Here is a 21,215-nt window from a genome sequence, read left to right on the forward strand (position 1 = left end):
GCTTTGCGTGTAGTTGCCATTTAATAAACGTTTGGAGAATGAACGTAAAGATGTTTGCCGAATTGGCACAGCATGGATCCATGGAACAGGTGGAGGGGTTTGACAAGGCAGAACTTCCCAGACCAGAGGGATGAAAGAGACCAGGTGTGTTCTGCCATTTCTGTAACTCAAGGAACATCCCATTACTCCAGTTAAGGATACTGAGTTTGGAGAATTCGTAAGGGTTTTCTGGTGGAGAGAAGACGGGCTTTGGAGTCGACCTGGAGTCTGAAATCCAAGAATGTCTTTTTTTTATGATTATGGGCATTTTGCTTAAACTTTCCGAGCTTCATGCAGCTTTTGGTTCCAAGGTGTCCTTAACCACCTTATTTATCATCTTACACTGTATGTTTTATCTGTAACTCGCTGGCACCCCTCTCAGGGCAGAAATCTCACAATACCTGTCTACATACATATACACTCCTCAGAGCAAAACTTATTATATCATTTTATTCTTTTCTCCTCTACATTACTAACAGTAGCCCAGTGTTAAGCATTTTAGAAAACCTGAAGAAATAAAAAATTTCTTGGTTTACACACGCATGTATAAAAATATATATTCAGATAAGCAAATATCTGCTCATTACATCGCCCAGCTTTTAAGAGTGCCAAAAATAAATAAATAAAACACCTGCAAATCAAAAGAGAGGGCTAGGTGGTTTTATCAAAATTCCTTTTAACAATTTTAGCTAACCAACATGTGCTAATGAAATTCAAGTTAAAGTTATAGCCAGTTAACATTACAGAAAACATTGTGTGTGGCTACTAAGGAGTATTCCTTAAACAGAATCTGCTTTGTGCTTAGAACACAGGTAGGTTTACAGTTTCAACAGTAAGCAGCAATAAAGATCAGGAAAATCCCCAACTTTTCTAATAACCGCTCTAACATAGAAAGGGAAAAAAAAAATGAAAAAAGTATCACCATCTTTTCACAATGGACATGAAAATCAGAACTGTAGGCTTAATAAGTGCTTGGATTAAAAAATACTAACACAATAAGATCCCTGGTTAATTACTTCTGATTTTTAAAAATCCACGAAACATAAAATAGTTGCTTGTTGGTGTAACAAATTTGATGCACAAGCAACAACCTGAACTATCTTTTCTCCAGCAAGTACTTTAACAGTGCAAAATGTTAGTCATCTCAGCATTCAATACTCTGCACATTCTGTCACTAAAGCCTCAAGATGAACCACTGCAGGGAGGTATCACTGCCAAGGAAATGCAAATCAGGCAAAAAAAATAATAATAATACAACGATTCACTCCTATACCAGAGTCTGAAAAGTATATAGGCACTTTCTGATCTGAGGTGAAATAAGTAATTCAAAATGTCCATAAGCTAACGTAAAATACAGTACTGAATCTTTTGACACAAAAACAAAGAATAATTATATTGTTACTCAGAACAGTATTCAACATGGACGAGTAGATCTCGATGTTCGGTGGCTGGATACTGGATATTGCACTTGGGACATTCTACCAGGCTTTCATTTAGTGCAGCAGTAGGACTTTTTGGTGAGGCAACTTTTTTTCTGTTTTCAGTCTCTCCTTGCAAAGTGACTAATGGCTCTGTGAAGGCAAACTCTTGAAGCTGCTTCTGAAAAATAAATGTCAAACGAACACGGTTTGTATAGATGGCCTACCATCCAGTAACTGCTCCACAGGTACTCCAGTTGCTTCAGCCCTGTAGACAGATTTTCTTCTGAATCTCTCTGGTCACTGGTATTATGGTGGCAACATACAAGGCGGTTATAAATCACCCAAATTACCCAGGAAGTTCTAGGGTTGGGTGTTTACATAGATAGGTTTTATTAAAATGCTTAGAGCCAAATGTAAAGGTGGGCGGGTGGACAGTGCTGACAAAGTTTGCTAGGTTTGTAAAAGAGGGGTAACTTCAATAATAAAGAACTACATGGAATTAAGAGCAGCAAAGAATTTTAGCAGGTCAAACAGGTTACACACAGAAATGACTAAGATGTTGTATAATTCCTTTGTGACTTCCCTATTTCATGATTTTTTCCCTGAGGAATTTAGAATAGTCAGTAAAGCTTAAAAATGAGTACTTTACAACATAATATGAAGATGATGGACGGTAGGAACACAAAGAAAAATACAGGAAAATTATGGATTCTTTTGTATACCTTTGGCTTCCTATACTTTGAAAAACAGTCATCAACAGGAATGAATTATACATTTCAATTTCAAATATTATAAATGGTCAATATCAATGACATAAATAGAGCCAAAAAGTTATTTTCTGTCTTTTATTCATAAAGAAATTACAAATGATTTTAACAACTGCTATTTTCTCTTTTGAAAACCGAGGAATTCTGTTCGTAACATTTCACCATCTGCAAATATTCTGCAGTACTAGGATGATATATGAAATGTGTGGGGACATAACACACACAGACCCTAACAGATTTGGTCCAAAGCTTATTAATAGGATGAAAATAGGTAGATCAAAAACCATTTCCTCATAGAAGCATGTTATTTAAAAGGTTAATGTTTAAAAAGATTATGTGTTCAGGGTAACCCCCAGAAAGTACTCAACTCAATATGCCTAAAAGAGAGTATTAACAGTAATAGTCCATTAGCCCTAAAACCAGCATTTTTTTCTTTCTTTCTTTTTAAATAGAAAAGAATAATTTCAATTCAGGATCTACAACTGCCCTGCCTTGCCCCCTGTATCCCCCAGGCCAGGCACTGTTTAGTGCCTTTAGAATCACAGAGCCCAGCGTGGGTGGGGAATGATCCCAGGCACCGGTAATGTTATCATTACCAAGAGGCCCATAATGTCCCTCTGTCTAGTCCTCTGGACTGATGCTCAAAGGGCAGTTGCTTCAAAAGAGGCAGGGGATTTGATCTGATTGATTTGAGAAACAGCCATTATTTAAGCTGTATCCTCCTACTTCAGGAAATGGTTTTACATGTAAATAGAAAGATGGCAGAAAGAGAAAGATGAAAACAAGTTTTAGTTTAACCATTCCGATCTCACCAAGGATTCCAACTGTGTTATTTGATTTCTTGCTTTTCGGAGCTCCTTAAGAATTACATGCAATTGATGCTGCATATTTTGACGGTCAAGTTTTTCATTTTCAAAGTCTACAGTACATGCCTGCATCTAGAAAAAATGCCCAAGACAAGACAATGACAGCTAGTATATACTGTCTAGTTTTCTTGACTGGATGCTTGCATTTTTTTTTTATTAGCACAAGAAGCAAACATGTATTGTACCATTAGAGCAAGAATTCCTCTGAACACACTGAGATGTTGATAAATGAAAAAGCTTTGTCCAAGGAGCAAAACCAAAGCTTGAGGTATAAGTGAGTGGTTAGAATCTGTCCTCCCCATCCTCCTTTTTGTGGGGAAGGGAAAGAGATGGCTGTCCCCTGGTTTGGAATATACTAAAATCTCTGGTGTCTATTCTGAGAATAACTGGTGTCTCTTTGAGTTCTACTTGAAGTTATCAAGCAGCCCTATTAGGGACATCCGGTCAGACTAGCAGCCATTTAGGGAAGAATAAAATTTGCGAAGACAAACATCTACCTGTCAAGAAAATTGCCATGTCACCTTAGAGAATCTGGTTTAGCCTAAAGATAGTAATGGGAACATATGGCTGGCACAGATAGTCACTTTAAATATTTTGTTAAAGTTTTTAAAAAACATTTTCTACAACTTTCAACTGTTTCTTCACAGAATAGTGTAAACATGAGGAAAAATTCCATTTTCTAAAGGGTTAAATTGAATTTAGAAGCAACCCCAATGAATACCTGTTGTTCCAACAGAGCTACCCTTTTCTGTTCCTCTTTCTGCTTCGACAGAGTCGTGTAAAGAAACTGGACCTGTAGGATGTAAATAGAACCAACACTGTCACATTGACATTTTATGGTTTGACCTTGACCTGGGATGCATGACAGGCTCACATTTCTAAACAGGGCAACACCTGCTCTTCTGGGTGAGTCCTTCCAGCTGTGGTTGGGCAACCTATCTATATAAGCAGCTGAGCAGTACTGCCCAGGCCAAGAGTTCCCTGAGGCACAGACTGAACGTTGATTAAAAAAAAAAAAGCACTAAACCGGGGCTTCCCCGCTGGCACAGTGGTTGGGGGTCCGCCTGCCGATGCAGGGGACGCGGGTTCGTGCCCCGGTCCGGGAGGATCCCACATGCCGCGGAGCGGCTGGGCCCGTGAGCCATGGCCGCCGAGCCTGCGCGTCCGGAGCCTGTGCTCCGCAACGGGAGAGGCCACAACAGTGAGAGGCCCGCGTACAGCAAAAAAAATAAAAAATAAAAGCACTAAACCGCAGTGGACACACCCACTTTCCTTTAGGTCCTGACATCCACTAATATTTCTGAGTAGGATAACAAAGCTGGAAGAGCCTGGCCACCTCAGCCAGAGTAGGAGCAAACTTCTCAGTCACTTCTGCATAATCTTTCATAAATATCACTGCTTGCACCTGCAGGCAGAAGTAAGGGTGGTAAAGACTAAGAAGGCAAATGTTACAGACTATTTTTTTCCCTCTCTCTCAACTTTTGGAGGATTTTAAAAATTACTATTCTTTTTTTTTTCTTAAATTAATTTATTTAATTTTTGATTGCGTTGGGTCTTCATTGCTGCACGTGGGCTTTTTCTAATTGCGGTGAGCGGGGGCTGCTCTTCATTGCGGTGTGCAGGCTTCTCATTGCAGTGGCTTCTCTTATTGCAGAGCACAGGCTCTAGGCACACGGGCTTCAGTAGTTGTGGCTCACAAGCTCAGCTGCTCCACGGCATGTGGGATCTTCCCAGACCAGGGCTTGAACCCGTGTCCCCTGCATTGGCAGATGGATTCTTAACCACTGTGCCACCATGGAAGTCCCCCAAATTACTATTCTAATAGTAGCAATAACTAACATTTACCTAGCCCTTTAATTTACAAAGCACTTTTACATTCTCTCAGTTGACCTTTCATAAAAGTCCTCTGAGGCGAGAAGAAGTTGTTAGATTTACTATTATTAATTTGACACAAATAACCTGCAAGTCAGAGAAGTTAGCTGATTTTCCTGAGGCCACACAATTAGAGACCTGGTATGGACCTCAAATTATGTTTTTTCCATTATTTCATGCTGCCAGGCAAAATTTAAATTAATGAGTTTCTGTTGAAGTAGTATTCAACTCTAATAATCCTCAGTAATGCCAACATTACTGAGACGGACATCCTGGATCCGGCTGTGAGCATAGTGAGAACATGGAGGGCATCTGGTAATTAACTTGAGCCAGTGTCATCACAATCTCAGTGCCAGCCTAGCAATCAGCCTTGATCCCCCCTTAACTTCCCCTCTTTCAGCTTCTCACACATACCTAACTCCTCCTCACTCAGCTTTTGTGTCTGTGATTTCCTCCCACTAGGAGGGAATTCCCACAGTCACCCACCTCGCCGGTTCCTTCTCACCATCAGCTTTGTCCAAATACCATCTCCTCAGCGACGCTTCCGCTGGCCCCCGATTTCTCTTGGTCATATTACCCTGTTTTATTTTCTTTAGTTTACTTGTTTATTTAGGTACTTGTTTATGGTCTGTCTCCCTTCTAAGTATGAACTCCTAGGAGGGGGCAGGAACTTGCGTTGCTCCTTGCTGGTTCCCAAGTAGTTAAAATAGTCCCTGACACTTAGTAAGTACCATGAGAATTCTGAATTATAAACTGTGGAAAACCTTGCTAGTTAGACTCACCTGAGATAAGAGCTCTTCAGATCTCTTCTTCTCTTCTTCAAGTTTTTCCCTGGCAAGATCATTCTCTTCCTTGAGCCTTTGTATTTTCTCTGTTTTATGCCTATCGTATTCCAGATGTTGTACATCTGCCTTTCTTTGTGAACACAACAGCTGATTTAAATCTTGCACTTCTTTTTGGGTTTCTTCATATTTTCTTCTAAATTCACTAAGTTCAAAATTCAACTGAGTTATTGTTTGTCGTTCTACCTCAAGATCGTTTTTTGCATTTGCCAAGAGATGGTTGTAATATTTTTGCTTTTCTTCTTGAAGACAACCTAGGACAAACACATCAGGGCACAACTCACTTTATAAAAGAGAGAATTTTCCTGAAGAAATAAATGTAAATATGTTTCTATAAACAAGATCACATTTATTTCCTCACCTTCAAAAACGAAGAGTCAAGAGAGAGGGAACATGGCTGATATTTGACAGAACAAGAAACAGAAGTTCAGGTATACTACTTGAAGTCACAAAATGAATAAATAGAAGAACTAGAAACAGTAATATAATTATTCTGAGGGAGGGAAAGTCACTAATGTCTAAAGAAAACAAATCAACATATAGGGCCATTAAGTCATTATTTATAGATATGGCGGTAATTACCAAAACCAAAACCAGAAATGTTTAAAAGCAGCTGCCCTGATGGGAGGAAGAAATAGGCATTAGGATGGGATGGGAAAGGTAGAACAGGGTCTTCTGTACTATTATTAAATTATTTTAACAAGTGTTTATATTGCTTTGATAAAACACAGAGAGAGAGCGAGGGAGAGAGAAAAGGAAAACTATATTACCCGAGAAAAAGACTAGACTTCACCCATAATTAAAATCCTTTTATGTGTAGTAAACTTATAAAGGCATTACAGTAGTAACTTTGTCCCCTTAGGAATAAAAAGCTTTAAATTATCTCTAGAGACATTCCTTTTATACTTTTTTAGCATTAGTTTCATTTTAAATATTCACATGTGAAGCTCTAAGATTATGAGCCTTGCTGGCCTTTCATTAGCTTTCTCTTTCTATAATTCAAGGCTCCAGTCCCACTAAGGCTGTCAGTCATTCTAAATGAGTGCTTTGCACAGGGGTTTTTCTTTTCCTGGCTCATCACCTGGAACTGCTGAATCTATTTGTAAAATGAGAATAATGATCCTTCCTGCCCCACCTCTTAGGCTTCTTGCGAAACACAATGGAGATCAGTGTCAGAGAAGCTGCAGACCACTTGGCAAAAAAGACAGCATCAATCAGAAGAAACTTCACCTCAATTCTAGGGTGAGATTCAAATGATTGAAGAATAATGTATAAAAATGTAATCTTTCTCCTGGGATTGATATGAATAACTGCTTAAGGGAAGCTGAGTAAAAAGATAAGGTCAGCACTGGGGGAAGTAAAGTTGGAGAAGGGCTTTGAAGGAGGGGAAGGATATGTAAGGTGGAGAAAACTTAATGTGCCTTCAGGGCTGCAAGATCCCTTTACCCTGTGACTTATGCCCTTTGGTGTCAGAAAACAATGGGAAATGAAACAGACTGGCTAAAATGGTATTTCTTACTTCAGAGCTTGCAGACCTGCTCTTACTTTACTTTATAACACATGTCTATAAGAATCTAAATTTGATGAATCTCTCCTTTTGAAAAATATCAGGCAGGACAACCCTAAAGAACATTTTTATACCAGTACCTTCTGATTCAGTCTTTTTTGTCTCCTGTGGGAATGCATGAACAGCTGTTTCCAATTTCTGTTCCAACTCAAAGATCTTCGCTAAAAGTCCTTTTACGTAGACCTCTCGCTGCTCATCATACACAAGCCATTGCTGATTTTTCTCCAGAGCCTCAAAGTGAAAATGAAAGCAAATCAATAATAAAAACTCAAACTCTTAAAATGGACAAGGGAGCCCAAGGGATGCAGTCTTTTCCAGCACACAAAAACTCTACAGCTCACATCATAGAATGATTCTAGGCAACCACTGTAAAGCTCCTGACACAGAGACACATTCTAAGGCCACACACCTTTGGAATACCTAATAACATGGCAAAGTCACATCTACATGGGGTTAAGTTCATTTGTCTGCTATTTCCTATACACAATTTGCTTTGTGTCTGTGTCCATGTCATTCTCTGTAAACAGAATGTCTTTGTGGTAGAGGTGGAGATGCACTGCTCAGATACTCTTTTAAGAAAGAGCTGTTTCAAAAAAAAAAAAAAAAGAAAGAGCTGTTTCTTGGGGCTTCCCTTTGGCGCAGTGGTTAAGAATCTGCCTGCCAATGCAGGGGACATGGGTTCAAGCCCTGGTCCGGGAAGATCCCACATGCTGCAGAGCAACTAAGCCCGTGAGCCACAACTACTGAGCCCACGTGCCTAGAGTTCATGTTCTGCAACAAGAGAAGCCACCGCAATGAGAAGCCCGGGCACTGCAACAAAGAGTAGGTCCCCCTCGCCACAACTAGAGAAAGCCCGCGTGCAGCAACAAAGACCCAACACAGCCAAAAATAAATTAATTAAATAAATAAATTTTTTAAAAAAGAAAATGAGCTGTTTCCACCCAACACAGGGCTCTGCCTGGGAGCTCTCCACAGGGTGGACAGAGGCTCTGTCAGGTTTGCATCCTGGCCTGACGGTGCCCCTGTCCAGTCCTGCTGCCTTCCTTTTCCTCTCACAGATGTCGCTCCCCAATAAACTGTTTGCACTGCTAACTCCATCTCAAACTTAAATACCACCCTCTCTCCTTATCACTAATTTTCATCTTTTACATCTTTTAGAACTCAAAAATTCCAAATTGGGATCATTCATCTGGTTTGTATAGGGGCTTATGAACTCAGTTGTTATATATACATATGTCTACATATTTTAAAAAATTATTTTACCAACCATCTTCAGCTTTTTTCTGTGTTTGCTGTTTCTCTCAAATAGATAGTAAGCTCCTTGAAGTGGCAGACCATGCTTTTCCACGAGGATTTACAGCTTTTGCATACAATGTGTAGTCAAGAAATTATTTGAATGATGGGATAATATTAATAAAATAAGCAGTGTCTGTTTAAGTTAGCTGGTAAGAGGGAAAGTGATTCACTTTACTGTTACTGCTAATATTAGTTTTTCATTTCAGTTACATCTTTCCTGCAAGAAACTAGATGATGCCTTACCAGCCACCTAGCACAAGCTGGAAAATTTTATAAAATCACATCTACATTTTCTGTGGATCATACCACCTGATCTGTGGCAAGACATTAGCAAAATATTCACATAAGAAGCTACATTAAGGGCTTCCCTGGTGGTGCAGTGGTTAAGAATCCGCCTGCCAATGCAGGGGACATGGGTTTGAGCCCTGGTCTGGGAAGATTCCACATGCCGTGGAGCAACTAAGCCCATGTGCCACAACTACTGAGCCTGCGCTCTAGAGCCCTCGAACCACAACTACTGAGCCCGCGTGACACAACTACTGAAGCCCATGCGCCTAGAGCCCGTGCTCCACAGCAGGAGAAGCCACCGCAGTGAGAAACCGCGCACCACATCAAAGAGTAGCCCCCACTCTCCACAACTAGAGAAAAGCCCACGTGTAACAACGAGGACCCAATGCAGCCAAATTAAAAAAAAAAAAATTATAACTGTGTGTGTGTGTATGGGGGTGGGGATTAAAAGAGAAAGTATCAAATGGGGTAAAATGTTAACAATAGTTCAATTTTTTAAAAAATTTATTTTATATATTTATTTTTGCCTACGTTGGGTCTATGTTGCTGCGCACGGGCTTTCTCCAGTTGCGGCGAGCGGGGGCTACTCTTCACTGCAGTGCGCGGGCCTCTCATTGCAGTGCCTTCTCTTGTTGCCGAGCACGGGCTCTAGGCTCGTGGGCTTCAGTAGTTGCCGCACATAGGCTCAGCAGTTGTGGCTCGCGGGCTCCAGAGAGCAGGCTCAGTACCTGTGGTGCACGGGCTTAGCTGCTCCACGGCATGTGGGATCTTCCCAGACCAGGGAATGAACCCGTGTCCCCTGCATTAGCAGGCAGATTCTTAACCACTTCGCCACCAGGGGAGTCCCTAAAATAGTTCAATTTTGGTAAAGAGTATGTGGGGTTCTATGTACCATTTTCCATTCTTGTAACTTTTCTGTAAATTTGAATTTTTTCGAAATAAAAAATTTAAAATAATTATTATTTATCTTCCATAATTCTATGTTTAAAAATCAGATTTTCCGGGCTTCCCTGGTGGCGCAGTGGTTGAGAGTCCGCCTGCCGATGCAGGGGACATGGGTTCGTGCCCCGGTCCGGGAAGATCCCACATGCCGCGGAGCAGCTGGGCCCATGAGCCATGGCCGCTGATCCTGCGCGTCTGGAGCCTGTGCTCCACAACAAGAGAGGCCACGACAGTGAAAGGCCCGCGCACCGCGATGAAGAGTGGACCCCACTCGCCGCAACTAGAGAAAGCCCTCGAACAGAAACGAAGACTCAATGCAGCCAAAAATAAATAAATAAAGAAGCTTTCATTAAAAAAAAAAGCAAAAAAAATCAGATTTTCCTTTTTTTTTTGGCCTCACTGCACAGCTTTTGGGATCTTAGCTCTCCAACCAGGGATTGAACCTGTGTCCCCTGCAGTGGAAGCTGACAGTCCTAACCACTGGACCACCAGGGAATTCCCTAAAAATCAGATTTTTAAAATCAAGAGCAAGAAATGCCTATTAAAACTGACTTTTAGCTATTCGGTGTCAAAGTTACTGACACTGGAGAATGTTTACAGCATTAACTCCGTGTAATTATTTCAAAATATCAGCCAGACCTAAATGGTAGATGAGGAATGATACAGCTTGGCCTTAAGATTATTTTAGCATAACAAATACTGATTCTTAAAATAGGTGAGCAAACTTCTAAAGGAAGTTTTATGGGAGCTTTGCAGAGGGTGTAGGATTAACATTGCTGAGCTCCCCAAAGCCAATATTGTGACACTGCAGACTCTGAAGAGTGAGATTTCTCTCTCCCTGCTCCTAAACCCTCCAACTATAATTCTCCTCCTGCTCTAAAAGATCTGCTGAGACTCCAAAGGGGTAACCAGAGCTAAACCACCTCTTGCTCCCCACATGTAATTTAATGGTTCTTAAAGGGTGGTCTTCAGACCACCAACAGTAGCAGCAGCACCTGAAGCTTACTGGAAATGGAGAATCTCAGGTTCTACCCCAGACCAATCGTCATTACATAAAAATAACTTTAGTTGCTCTTTGAAGCAGTTAGCACTGAGAAGCCTAAAAATTACCCGAGTTTAAGAAAATGGCATCTATTTTCAGGTACTTTGCTAAAGGAGACACTAGTGAAATTCAAGAAACTTCACAAGATTCCCTTTAGTCATTCTTTCCAATTTTGTAGATGCTGGGGATAGTATATGACATACAAAAAACTTATTTTGATAGTATTTTAAGAATTATGTTTCTTCTGTATTTCTGTTACCTCTAGGTAAATTACTTTGATAAGGGTATGTGGTACCCAGTTATATAGACACTCAACAGATTTAAATTCTTCTTTTGAAGATTAAATAGACCTCAAGGTACACCTGCTAGATAAGATAAAACAGGAATCTTAAGAGCATACCTAGATCAGGGTAGACATGCTAGTAATATTTCTGGAATCACAATATCTACCTACTGACCCAATAATTAAATCAAGAATTTCATACTTTGCATATCTAATCTTAAAACTTGAAAAAGTACAATGTGAATAGTAGTCCTGTGTCCCCAATTTATTTAATTTCCAATGAAACTCACCAATCCATTTAACACATAAGTTTGTAATACAGCTTTACCATATATCTAAAATAACCTCATATCAAATTCTAGGAAAAAGAAACATTGAATACACAAAGAATGTGTTTCCTTTTCAAACTATGAAAGCAAACCCTGGTTCCAAGGGAATAATTTCAAACTAAAGAGTACATCTTGCATGGATAAACAAAAAGAAAAAAAAACTACAAGTTAAATTACATTATAATAATAAAATAGTTGAGCAAATTAGATTTAGGTGAAGAAGGGATACTGTTGAGGTATTTGGTAAAAATGGGTGATTTCTAGGGCTTTCTATCCTAAAGAGTCCATACTTAGAGGAACTGGCCCTCTTGAATGCCTGGAAAGAGACTTAAAGGTAGTAGTAACCTAGAGAGATGATCTCAAACCATTCATTTCTCCATTTCCTCAAAAGATTTTTTTCAAACCACAGCATTACTGCTGTCAATTTCCATGAAATTTGATAATAAATGAAGTCATAACTTAGTAAAAGAAAAATGAACTTACATCTTTCAGCTGTATTTCCATTTCATGAATATTACTCATTGATGAATTGAAGCAACTTGTAGCCACAGTCTACAAGTAAATCAATATTAGTTAACATCATAAATTTAACAACAGAAGTTTCCTCATTATATTTAGTTTCATAATAATACAGTATACTTCACAGGGGCATCCCAAAATCCAGATCTGGTATATGCCAGCTGATGGGTAGCAGAGCAGAATTTAGATGTCCTGGAAGCTTTCTAAGCAGATTGGAAACCCTGAGATTTCATACCTAATTTGACCTCTGAGGTCACCTGGACCCCAGTATAGCCCTCAATGCATATGAACAGCCCACTGATTTTCACCAGAAGGAGACAAAACAGCTGGGCTATTTAGATGAAATCTGGAAAATATTAAATTGGCAAATAAAAGACGAAAGTTGTTTTCTAGAACTATATTTGTATTAGCAATAGTATTAATTAGTATTCATTCATATAGAACTCAAAACATAATTTGTCCCCTCTTTTTTCTTCATTTTCTCATAGAGAAAAAAAAGAGGGGAAGTAGGTGGTAAGGTAGCCAGGCTAGTCAACAAAACTCATAAAAAGCTGTATTTCAGTCTTTTAACAGCTATAAGGAAAGAGATGTATGTGAAGGATGGCAAAGAAGCTCAAAATATTTTTTTCTCCAAAGATGCTCTAGCCACCCTAGTATGTAGCCCTTTCTCCCTCTCAATTTAGTCCTTTAGGTAGAAACTATGATAGAGATAGTTCATCAAATCCCTTTCCTTTCTCCCTGGGCACATTGTGGACTACATTTCCCAGACTTCCCTGTGGTTAGTGAGGTCATGAGACTGAATTCTGTCCAATGGAACGTAAGCAAAAGTGAGATATGCCATTCCCAGGCCTAGACCTTACCGGCTCCCCCAATTCTCCACATGCTGTCTAGCCCACAGCTGTGTATAGCGGATCTGGTGGAGGACTGCACCCTGAGGGATGGGGGAGCCACTAGAAGGAAGGAACGTGGATCTCTGAATGCCTATGTGGAGCAAAGCCTCCTCCACTCCAACCTGCACTAGGCTGTGACATGAGGGAAAAATAATCATTTTTCATATAAGACTCTGAGATTTGGAGGTCGGTTGTTAGGCAATTAGACATGCTGACTAATACAGAAATGAGTAGTGGGTATTCAACAATTATTATAAGAATACATTTTTTAAATTATCATTTCTGCCAAGATTTACATTTCCACCTTCAAAAGAAACTAATTCTTGAGCTTTAAGTAAAGGTTTAGTCAACCACGTAGGACCTGACTATAATGTTTCATGAGTTTCAGTTCTATGGAAATTCTCTAGAAAAGCTTAACCTCTTTGAACTCATCTGTAGAAATACTCAATTGCCCATCTATGAGAGTACACATAAATTATAGGTGCTCTAAAGGGGAGATAAAGTAGAAAGATCCTTAACATCGTTGACATATTGTATCTGAAAGCCATAGATTTTCTTCTGTAGGTGGTATTAATAGTTGTAGTATTAGTATTATTCAAATGTCCAAATTTCGAAAAGAATCAAAGGTCTGATCAATAAGAAACCATTTATTTAGCACTTACTACATGCCAGGCACTCTGCTAGGCTATTTATATATATTGTAACATTTAATCTCCAGTATTCTTACCCTGATTTTACTGATGTGGAAATTGAGGTTTAGGAGAGGGGTCTGGTGAATTCTAGCATTGTCTCCAAGGCTAGAGAGGTTAAGGAATTTGTTCAGAGTCACACAGCTAGCAAGTGGAAGAACAAAGATCTGAACTCGGATCTGCCTACCCACAAATCCTTGCTCTTTTTGCTACACTAGTGATGCTAAAACAAAAGAGAGGGAGAAAAAGCATGTACAGTTAGGAAAAAAGCATACTTGATATTTTAACTGGGTATCTCAAATAAGAAAAACAACCAAAAAATGAAGCCTATTGTTTTCACAATACAAACTATATAAAAAAGAACTCAACAAAATCTTCCCGGCTGTTGTAGATACACAGCGGATTCTGTATTCTGAATAATCCCTTGCATAAAACAATGGTGTGGGGAGTGGAGGGAGCCATATTACCTATTTTTGCTTATGGAGAAGTACCAGGCTATAAAAAAAAAAAGGAACCTGTTAGTATACTATACTGTCTCACCATTTGCCAAGCATGTTTTAACAAACTCATTCTCCATAAGAATTACAAACTGTATCAGAAAAGATTTTAAAAATCTGGGTTTAAAGAAATTAGTACCTGTGATAAACGAAGTGTATCAGCTTTGCCTTCAAATTCAGCAAGCCTTGCAGTTGTAGCAGACAAGTGTTTTTTTAATATATCTGTCTCTTCAGACAAGGATTTCAACAGCTGTTCCCTCCTTTCACCTTCCTTTGTTTTCTCTTCCAGCTGTTCAAGCAATGCAGTAGTGCTGTGTTTGGCTTTCAGCTCGTCTCTGAGTTGCTGTATTTCTTTGTCCTTCTCTGTGAGGCGATAAGCATTCTTCTCTCTCTCAGCTTCAAGGACTCGAATTTTCTAGATATAAACCAAGAAGAATCTTAGAAAAAGGCCAGGTCAAACACAAAAATAAACAGTACATTACAACAAGCATTTGTGAAGTGTTTATTATATATCAAGTCAGCATTATACCAGATACAGGGCAAAAAAGAAGATGATGCCTGGGAGGGGAGTCTGGGAGAGAATGGATACATGTATATGCATGGCTGAGTCGCTTTGCTGTGCACCTGAAACTATCACAGCATTGTTAATCAGCTATACTCCAATATAAAATAAAAAGTTAAAAAAAAAAAAGATGAAGGCAAGGTCTTACGCTCAGAGAAATCAGAGAGGTAAGCCAATATATTAATGCAATATGGTAAGTGCTGTGGTTAAGATATATAGAAAATGAATGGGACATGGACACAGAAAGGAAAGATCAACTCTGTCAACAGTGGTTAGAGAAAGCTGAAGAAAAGCTGGCTCTCACCTGAGTATCTGCTAGTCATTCCCCCACCATGCCAGATCTAATAATCTTAAAGGCTAAAAGTGAGTCACACAAAGAGATACATGCTCACTGATGAACTTGAAGCAACAGAATTTAAAAATAACAAAATGTTCTACCCGGATAAAAGTGCATTCATAAACTTGCTTTTTGTTAATAAATGATTTGGTGTCAAATCTAGAAGGTGATCTTCAAAGGAGTGTTCAACATTTTCAAGGATTTGAAAGATAAAGAAGACGTGTTTGTTAAACTCCTGCTGGCATAAGGGAGAACGCATCAATAGAGAGATGATAGAAAAAGTTAGCAGAGTGGCTTTACATGCTAACAAAGGAAAAACAACATAAAACTAAAAACTTGCATTTGAGGGTGGGGGAGAGAAGCAGTTGTTCAAATAAAGATGGAGAAATTGGGCTTCCCTGGTGGCGCAGTGGTTGAGAGTCCGCCTGCCGATGCAGGGGACACAGGTTCGTGCCCCGGTCCGGGAAGATCCCACATGCTGCGGAGCGGCTGGGCCCGTGAGCCATGGCCGCTGAGCCTGCGCGTCCAGAGCCTGTGCTCCGCAACGGGAGAGGCCACAACAGAGAGAGGCCCGCGTACGGCAAAAAAAAAAAAAAAAAAGATGGGGAAATTGAGTGGGACAGTTGTATGAAAACGATGAGGGAATTTTCAGTTGCCTACAAGCTTAAGACAAGACAGTAGTATGATACAGTTACCAAAAATTCAATTCAATTTTTTTTTTTTGGCGGTACGCGGGCCTCTCACTGTTGTGGCCTCTCCCGTTGCGGAGCACAGGCTCCGGACGCGCAGGCTCAGAGGCCATGGCTCACGGACCCAGCCGCTCCGCGGCATGTGAGACCTTCCCGCACCGGGGCACGAACCCGTGTCCCCTGCATTGGCAGCCGGTCTCTCAACCACTGCGCTACCAGGGAAGCCTAAACCGAATTCAATTTTAAGCTTTCATAGAGTATATCATCCAGATTACGGGAAATAATAGTACTGCTTCAACCTGTGTTTGCCGCTGTATGCAATACTAGGTACATAATTCAGGAGGGACATGAACACACCACAGAGTGTTCAGGAAAGTGACCAGGAGGAGAAAAAGCCAGTAAAGCTGAAGAATATGGCGCTGGTCTACAGAAAAGTAAGAGGAAGCAAGATTTCCTTGGATATCTGAAAAATTGTCAATTGGATAAAAAAAAAATAGACTTGTTCTGTGTAGCTTTAATTGACATAACTAGAACAAACGGGTAGAAGTTACAGGAAGTTAATTTCAATTGATTATAAAGGGGTTTTGATAGCCAGTGCTCGTCAGAAGTGGAATGAACTGGAAAGAGGTCTCCCAGGAAAGCTATTAGATTCCTTCACCAGATTACAAAATAATCTTTATGTCTAAGAATTGGTGATATGTGTTAAAAAAGTGTTAAAATATGTTAACACATATTATGTATTAAAAAATAATAATAAATATGTGTTAAAAAATAATAAATCAGTTGGTTTTACGATGTGCCTATAAAGTAAAATTTAAAGAAATCCAATGATATTATTTAGTACAGATCATTTATTTTCTATGAACAATAAAAGTACTTTTGCAAAATAAATTACAATCAAGTTAACGATTAAATTTTAAATCCTTCCAGTTCTAGCAAATTCCTAACTGCTTTACAGACTATATCATACCAAATTGTAAATTAGGGATATATAGTTTAACAGAACACAAAATGCTAATATCTGTAATGATTTTACCTTAAAAAAGACTGTAAACAAAGATTACTTGTAAAGCAGCCAATATACATGATTAAATGGGTTTTTAAGCATTCACATTAAAAGCTAAATCCCAAAGTTGACATTAGATTTGTTTTTTACATTTAGTGAACATAAAAACTACATTATATCATTATACTTTCTCATCTACTACAGCAAAGCTTACTACAGTTTAAAGGATCTTACCTCCAAAAGTCTGTGTCTGTCTTTATCATTCAGCTTTCCTTTTCCGCTTGCCATTTCATCCACCGATGTTTTTAAGGCTGCAATTTCTCCCCTAAATTTTTCTAATGCAGCTTCTGATTTGGAGTTACTAGGCTTTGGTCCCCATTTACTTTTAATTAAATCTTTGGGACTTCTGGAAGACATCTCTGAAAATGTCTGTAAAAATAAAAATACAGTAATAAGTCTGAGTTTACAAGGTCAAATCTCAGGTTTGAAAAGGTCTAATAACTAATTTGCTAAACAGAAGAACCTTTCTATCTAAATAGAAGTGATATAGCCAAACCAGTAGGGTATGGAACAGGGACTGGGGAAGGCTTCTAGCGTGCTAGTAACACTATATATTTTTAAAGTCTGGGTGGTAGATACATGGGGAGTATTCAATATGTCAACTTGTACTCTTGTGTTTGTGCAGGATTCTGCATGTGTGTCATACTTCAGTAGAAAAATTTCATTTAAAAAAAATGGAGGGATAACCAATGATTAAACCATTAAATGAAGTCTGAAAGAAGTAGATCACAATCAAAGACAAATTTTACCCAAGAATAAAAAGCTAATGATAAATAATGTAATTCTGAATATCTGGACATTGAAACGTCATTACCTGACATAATGGTGTGTACTCTGTTTTATAAGCTAAGCCTAGTTCAGATCTATCTTTTTTTTTTTTTTTCAGATCTATCTTAATAATAATGGTCAGCTGAGAGAGCACAGTGGGCAGAAGTGAGAAGAAACCAATATGAGGCATTTATAGGAAAAAGAGACAATATTCACAGAATTCAGGAATGACAGGAATTAAGAATAACGCGTAAGGAGAAGTTTAGCGTATTTGCTAATAGTATTAGATGACATTTAAGAAGCAAGGGTATAATATAAACTCTAGGAGCAAAATACATAGCAAAAATTACTGTGTATATAATAAAAGTAGTTTTAATTAGGGAGGTTAAAAAGCATTTTTCCACCTATGGATCCCAAGATAAAATAATGGTAATGTGACTAGGGAATCCAGGGGAATATGATACTATTCATGCATTCAAAAAATATTGGAGAATTTAATTTACCAGACAGCATATTAGGTGCTGGGTATACACTGGCAAAAAAAAGAAAAAAGAAAGAAAGAAATGAAAGAGAGACATATCCCTTACATAACGGAACTTTCGATCTAGCAGACGCGGCAGGCAGTAACAAGGAAACAAATATAGATTCTCAAGTTGTAAAATAAATGTTATCCAGGAAATGAAAAGTACAATGATACCAGTAACAGTTGAGGAGACCTACTTAGACACCTCGGTGGAGAAGGTTTTTCTACGGAAGGGACCTTAAGGGTCATCCTGTGTGGACTCAGAGAGCCTGAAAATACCAGAAGTGGGTAAACTGAGTTGAAGAGACCATCTATCACAAGGATAGCCCTGGAGTTTTGTCCATTCTAAGGTGAAAGACTAAGATAACCAGCAAAGGGCACGACGCCTCTATTACAGACCACGTCGTCTGCAAGTGGAGGCAAATCTTACGAAAACCCTCACAGAAGATCTCACGTGGGAAGACAGGCAAAGAAAAACTGCAAAAACGGGCACCTTTTTTCTCACCCCCACTTTGAAGATGTTTGTAGAACAGACATGAAAGTGCCTGCTAATCCGCAAAAGGCTGTACTAACGAAAGACCTTGGCCAAGTCACTCGAACTCCCAGCGCTCGTCTGAAAGAGGAGGATAATATCCGCCGCAGGGCTGAAAGGAGGGATCGAATCTGCAACCGCCGTGAGGCACCCAGCCAGGGCCAGGAACCATGTGAGAGCCAGGGAAAAGCGACGGGCACCCGAGAGGGCAGAGATTGAGCCCCAGCTAACGCGATCTCCCACTGCCCACGCCTCCCTGGCCGTCTCGCCCGGCCCCGGGGCTGCGGGCCCTGGCCGCCCCCGCCACACTCCGCGGTCGGCCCAGTCTCACCCTCCGGCGCGGGAGCCGCTTCCGAGAGTTTGAATCCCGCGGCTGTGGGGTGGGGCACGTCACTGCCGGCAGGGGTGAGGCGCGCGCGACGGTATCGCGGCTCTCCGATTGGCTGCGGCCTCCGAGGGGCGGGGCCTGGAACCCGAGGGCCGACGGAGTGCGGGCTGGAGACCCGCAGAGCCGGGGTCGAAGGGTGGGGCTGAGGCCGAGAGGCGGGGCCGAAGGCGGGAAGGCTTTCGCCGGACCCGCTACCGAGTTCTGGGAGTTTCCTCAACGGTCTTCTGAGGTTTCAGACCTCAAGCTCGGTGTTTCTTTGTAAGGAACTGATTTGTGTTTATCTGCTTTGGGGCTGAAGCAAATTACTATGCTGAGCGAGATAACCCCAGTGACTGCGAGCGGGGACTAACCAGATCCGCGTCCTTGAGCATGATTCGCCCTTCTGAGTACCAGTTTCGCCCTTTATAAAATGGGAGAATTGGATTCCACAAGGGGGCACAGCCTCCCTGTTTTCCTCTTTGGGTGAGCCTTCCTCCTCCCAAAAATCAGGGTGGAGCAATGGGGAGTGTAGCCTGTGGGAGGATTGATAGGCACGCTCAGATTGAACGCTGAGATTATGAGCCCTAGATGAAGCAAGCTAGGCAGGCGTTTGCTCCAGATTGCCCTCCGGCTCGGTGTCTATTGGTTAAATACGGGTCCTGGCTACCCGCTTTGAGGACTTTCTCTTGCTAAAACCGAGAGGCACAGAAAGCGTTTGGCAGGGCCTGCCCTTCTCAGGCAGAGCATAGACTCACCAGAGGCTTAACACAATAAAAAGGATACAGTAGCAAAACATCCTAGGAAAGCAGCGTCACACAGGGGTTAAACTCTGGATTAGGAATGGCTTTAGCTCCTGACTGCCTCTTACTAGCTGTGTGTTCTTGAATAAGTTATTTACCCTCTCTGAGCCTCAATTTCCTGATCTGTAAAATGATACAGGTAATAATATCTACCTCATAGGGTGATTATGAGCATTAAATGAGAGAACCCATGTAAAGTGCATAGTGTTTAGTAAATGCTCAACTGATGTTAGCCCTTATTACATAAAAAGCAACAAAAGCCCTTTGTTTCTAAATGGAATGGATGAGAAACCATGTAGAGAATTTCAAAGAATAAAAGAAAAGGCAAGAAGATAACGTTTGGTCCTTGCTGCCAAGTAACTCACATTTCTGATGGAAAAGTGAGGAGAACTGGGCTGTTTCCTACCTGTTGTATTAACCTATCAGGTGGGATTAGGGTGGGAGGAAGTCGAGGCAAAAGATTAGTGAAGGTGTGAATGCTATTCATTGCCCAGAGTTGAGAGCAAGGGCAAAATTAGTCTCCATAGAAATCTACAGAGATCCTTGGATGAGAGAGAAAAAGAGAGATTTCTCTGCTCAGCTTTGAGCCACATGGGGAGAGAAAAGACAGGAAATGGGAGGAACGGTGTGAAGAGGGACGGCACCTGGTAGACAGAGGACCTGGTACCTAGGCCTGCTGGGCCAGCTGCCCAATTACACATCTGCTCCCCAGGTCCATCTCTTCTGGCAGGAGCTCCCCCTGTGACTGGGGACCCCTGAGGAAAAGGAGTAGGCAGGAGGCTCATTGGCCTGGTGGCTCATTTAATTTTGTAATTGTCATTGTTAGACCCGAAAATCAATGTTTGCTCTTCGCAGGTAGGTGGGGCTAGGTGTGAAGTGTGAGAAGCTAGTAGTTTGCAAAAGGCCTGAAGAAGTGATAGTAATTTGATGCTGACAGTTCACTAGGAGAAATCCTAGGACAGGGATTCAAAATTCATCTTTATTCATTAACAAAGAGAAATATAATGGCCAAGTGGACTGGATATTTATCTCAATAAATATTAGGTTATTTTCTTCCCAGTAGGAAAATCTTGGGAAACCAAAACAGTACCAAAAAGAGGCTGAATGGATTTAGGCTTTATAAAAAGAAATAGTGAGGCTGTTGTAGATGAATGTGCTCTTCACCCATGAAAGGTTATGTCTTCCAAAGGAAAGCTAATGACTACCCAGGCCTTCTCCAGCAGATACATCTGTGCTTTCTTATACAACTTCCTGCAATCATGGAAAGGTTCTTTCTACTCAATCCATTATGGTAGCACTGGCCACATATGGTTGTTGAGCGCTTGAAATGTGGCTACAGTGATTGAGGAACTGAATTTTTAATTTTACTTAATTTAAATTTAAAAACTGATGGTTGATTCAGTTATCAAAAAAACTTTTATG

The 21,215-nt window shown here is 40.4% G+C and overlaps 1 protein-coding gene across 1 annotated transcript; it reads right to left on the minus strand.

The window, feature by feature from the left end:
• Nucleotides 1-1,437: 1,437 nt before the first annotated feature.
• CEP55 (centrosomal protein 55) lies at nt 1,438-17,160 on the minus strand. Its single transcript, XM_030865115.2, has 8 exons — nt 16,978-17,160; nt 14,289-14,564; nt 12,038-12,106; nt 7,455-7,605; nt 5,748-6,061; nt 3,815-3,886; nt 3,040-3,165; nt 1,438-1,638 (listed from the first exon to the last, which is right to left on the minus strand). The coding sequence occupies exons 1-8, from the start codon at nt 17,158-17,160 to the stop codon at nt 1,438-1,440; spliced, it is 1,392 nt and encodes a 463-aa protein (XP_030720975.1).
• Between the last annotated feature and the right edge of the window lie 4,055 nt (nt 17,161-21,215).

The sequence above is a fragment of the Globicephala melas genome, chromosome 16 (assembly GCF_963455315.2).
Source record: "Globicephala melas chromosome 16, mGloMel1.2, whole genome shotgun sequence".
Lineage (NCBI taxonomy): Eukaryota > Metazoa > Chordata > Mammalia > Artiodactyla > Delphinidae > Globicephala > Globicephala melas.